The 1,120-nt window shown below is 38.0% G+C and overlaps 1 protein-coding gene across 1 annotated transcript in view; it reads left to right on the top strand.

Annotated features, from left to right (window-relative positions):
• The first annotated feature begins 14 nt into the window (after positions 1-14).
• LOC103468597 (platelet-derived growth factor subunit B-like) overlaps positions 15-1,120 on the top strand; it is a 67,354-nt gene continuing 66,248 nt past the window's right edge. The window contains exon 1 of the mRNA XM_008415758.2: positions 15-302. Within this exon, the coding sequence (XP_008413980.1) occupies positions 174-302 (129 nt within the window). The 5' untranslated portion in view covers positions 15-173. The remainder of the gene's footprint in view (positions 303-1,120) is intronic.

Genomic DNA, 1,120 nt, shown 5'->3' with positions numbered 1-1,120 from the left:
TCAATAACAGAAAAATTCAAACTCTCGAGCAGAGAAGTACACATTGTCTGGCTCATCAACCTCAGAACGTGCCGCTGACTCTGTAGCATGTCGTGTTTGCTCCCTCAGAAACTCAGCCCGCCGAGCGGGCTAGATGTAAAATTCGCACAGAAGTGGTCAATCTCACCAGAGACATGGTGGACCGCAACAACGCCAACTTTCTGGTGTGGCCGCTGTGCGTGGAAGTCCAGCGCTGCTCTGGCTGCTGTAGGATTCAGAGAATGCAGTGCGTTTCCAATGCCATAAACACCAGAAACCTGGAGGTAAATGAACATGCTTTGTCTTAACGATTAGTAAGTAGAAAGTAAAACCCAAAGTTGGTTCCTGTCCCAAACAGACTTAGATGTTCAATTATTTCCCTTTGATTTAAGATGTTTGTTTCTGATATAAATGACAGGTATCTCCCAAAAGATAATAAAACAATGAGAAAGAAGCATTCTGTTACATGCAGCTTTTTTAATAATCAGTAGAAAAAAATGTTTTAGATTTAGAGCAATTACAGCTGTTTCATGATCGCTTTTTGCATATTTCAGCAGGTTTTTGACGCTTTATCTTTGGTGATGTTGGAAGGCCTTCTTGCCGTCACCATTAACTCCCTCTGGACTATTAGAAATGTTGAGCTTATCTGAAAGTAATTGAGAATAACAACTGTAATTCATAGCAAAACATTTTTTGTAACTTTCTACATAAATTTAAAAATACATCAACAGGTGTTTAATTATAAAAAAAACCAAAGATTTTCATGAAGATCACCTGACAAAAATTGAAATTAGTTTAGCTTGAGTCATCTTCCTTCAGTAACAACTTCCACATAAAAGAGTGTTTTGCCGTTAGTGCTTATACATGTTGCATTCATTGACTGAAAAAAAGTAAGATTTTTAGTTTACAGCCAACCAAACACCGACGAGGTGAATCAGACGCATAAAATGTAAAAGACTTGCTCTGCATCTTATTTTTCTGTGCTTTTCAAGTAGTTCACTCTGACAAGCAACAGAAAATTGCAGCTCTGGTTATTTAACCTCCATTTGTTGCCTAGCAACAGCTCCTTTTTGAGCACATAAAAGCATACATTTGTCATAGC

Source organism: Poecilia reticulata, linkage group LG8 (assembly GCF_000633615.1).
Source record: "Poecilia reticulata strain Guanapo linkage group LG8, Guppy_female_1.0+MT, whole genome shotgun sequence".
In the NCBI taxonomy this organism is placed as follows: domain Eukaryota; kingdom Metazoa; phylum Chordata; class Actinopteri; order Cyprinodontiformes; family Poeciliidae; genus Poecilia; species Poecilia reticulata.
Note: the sequence above shows the minus strand (reverse complement) of the source record. Positions and strands in the feature narration are given on the sequence as shown.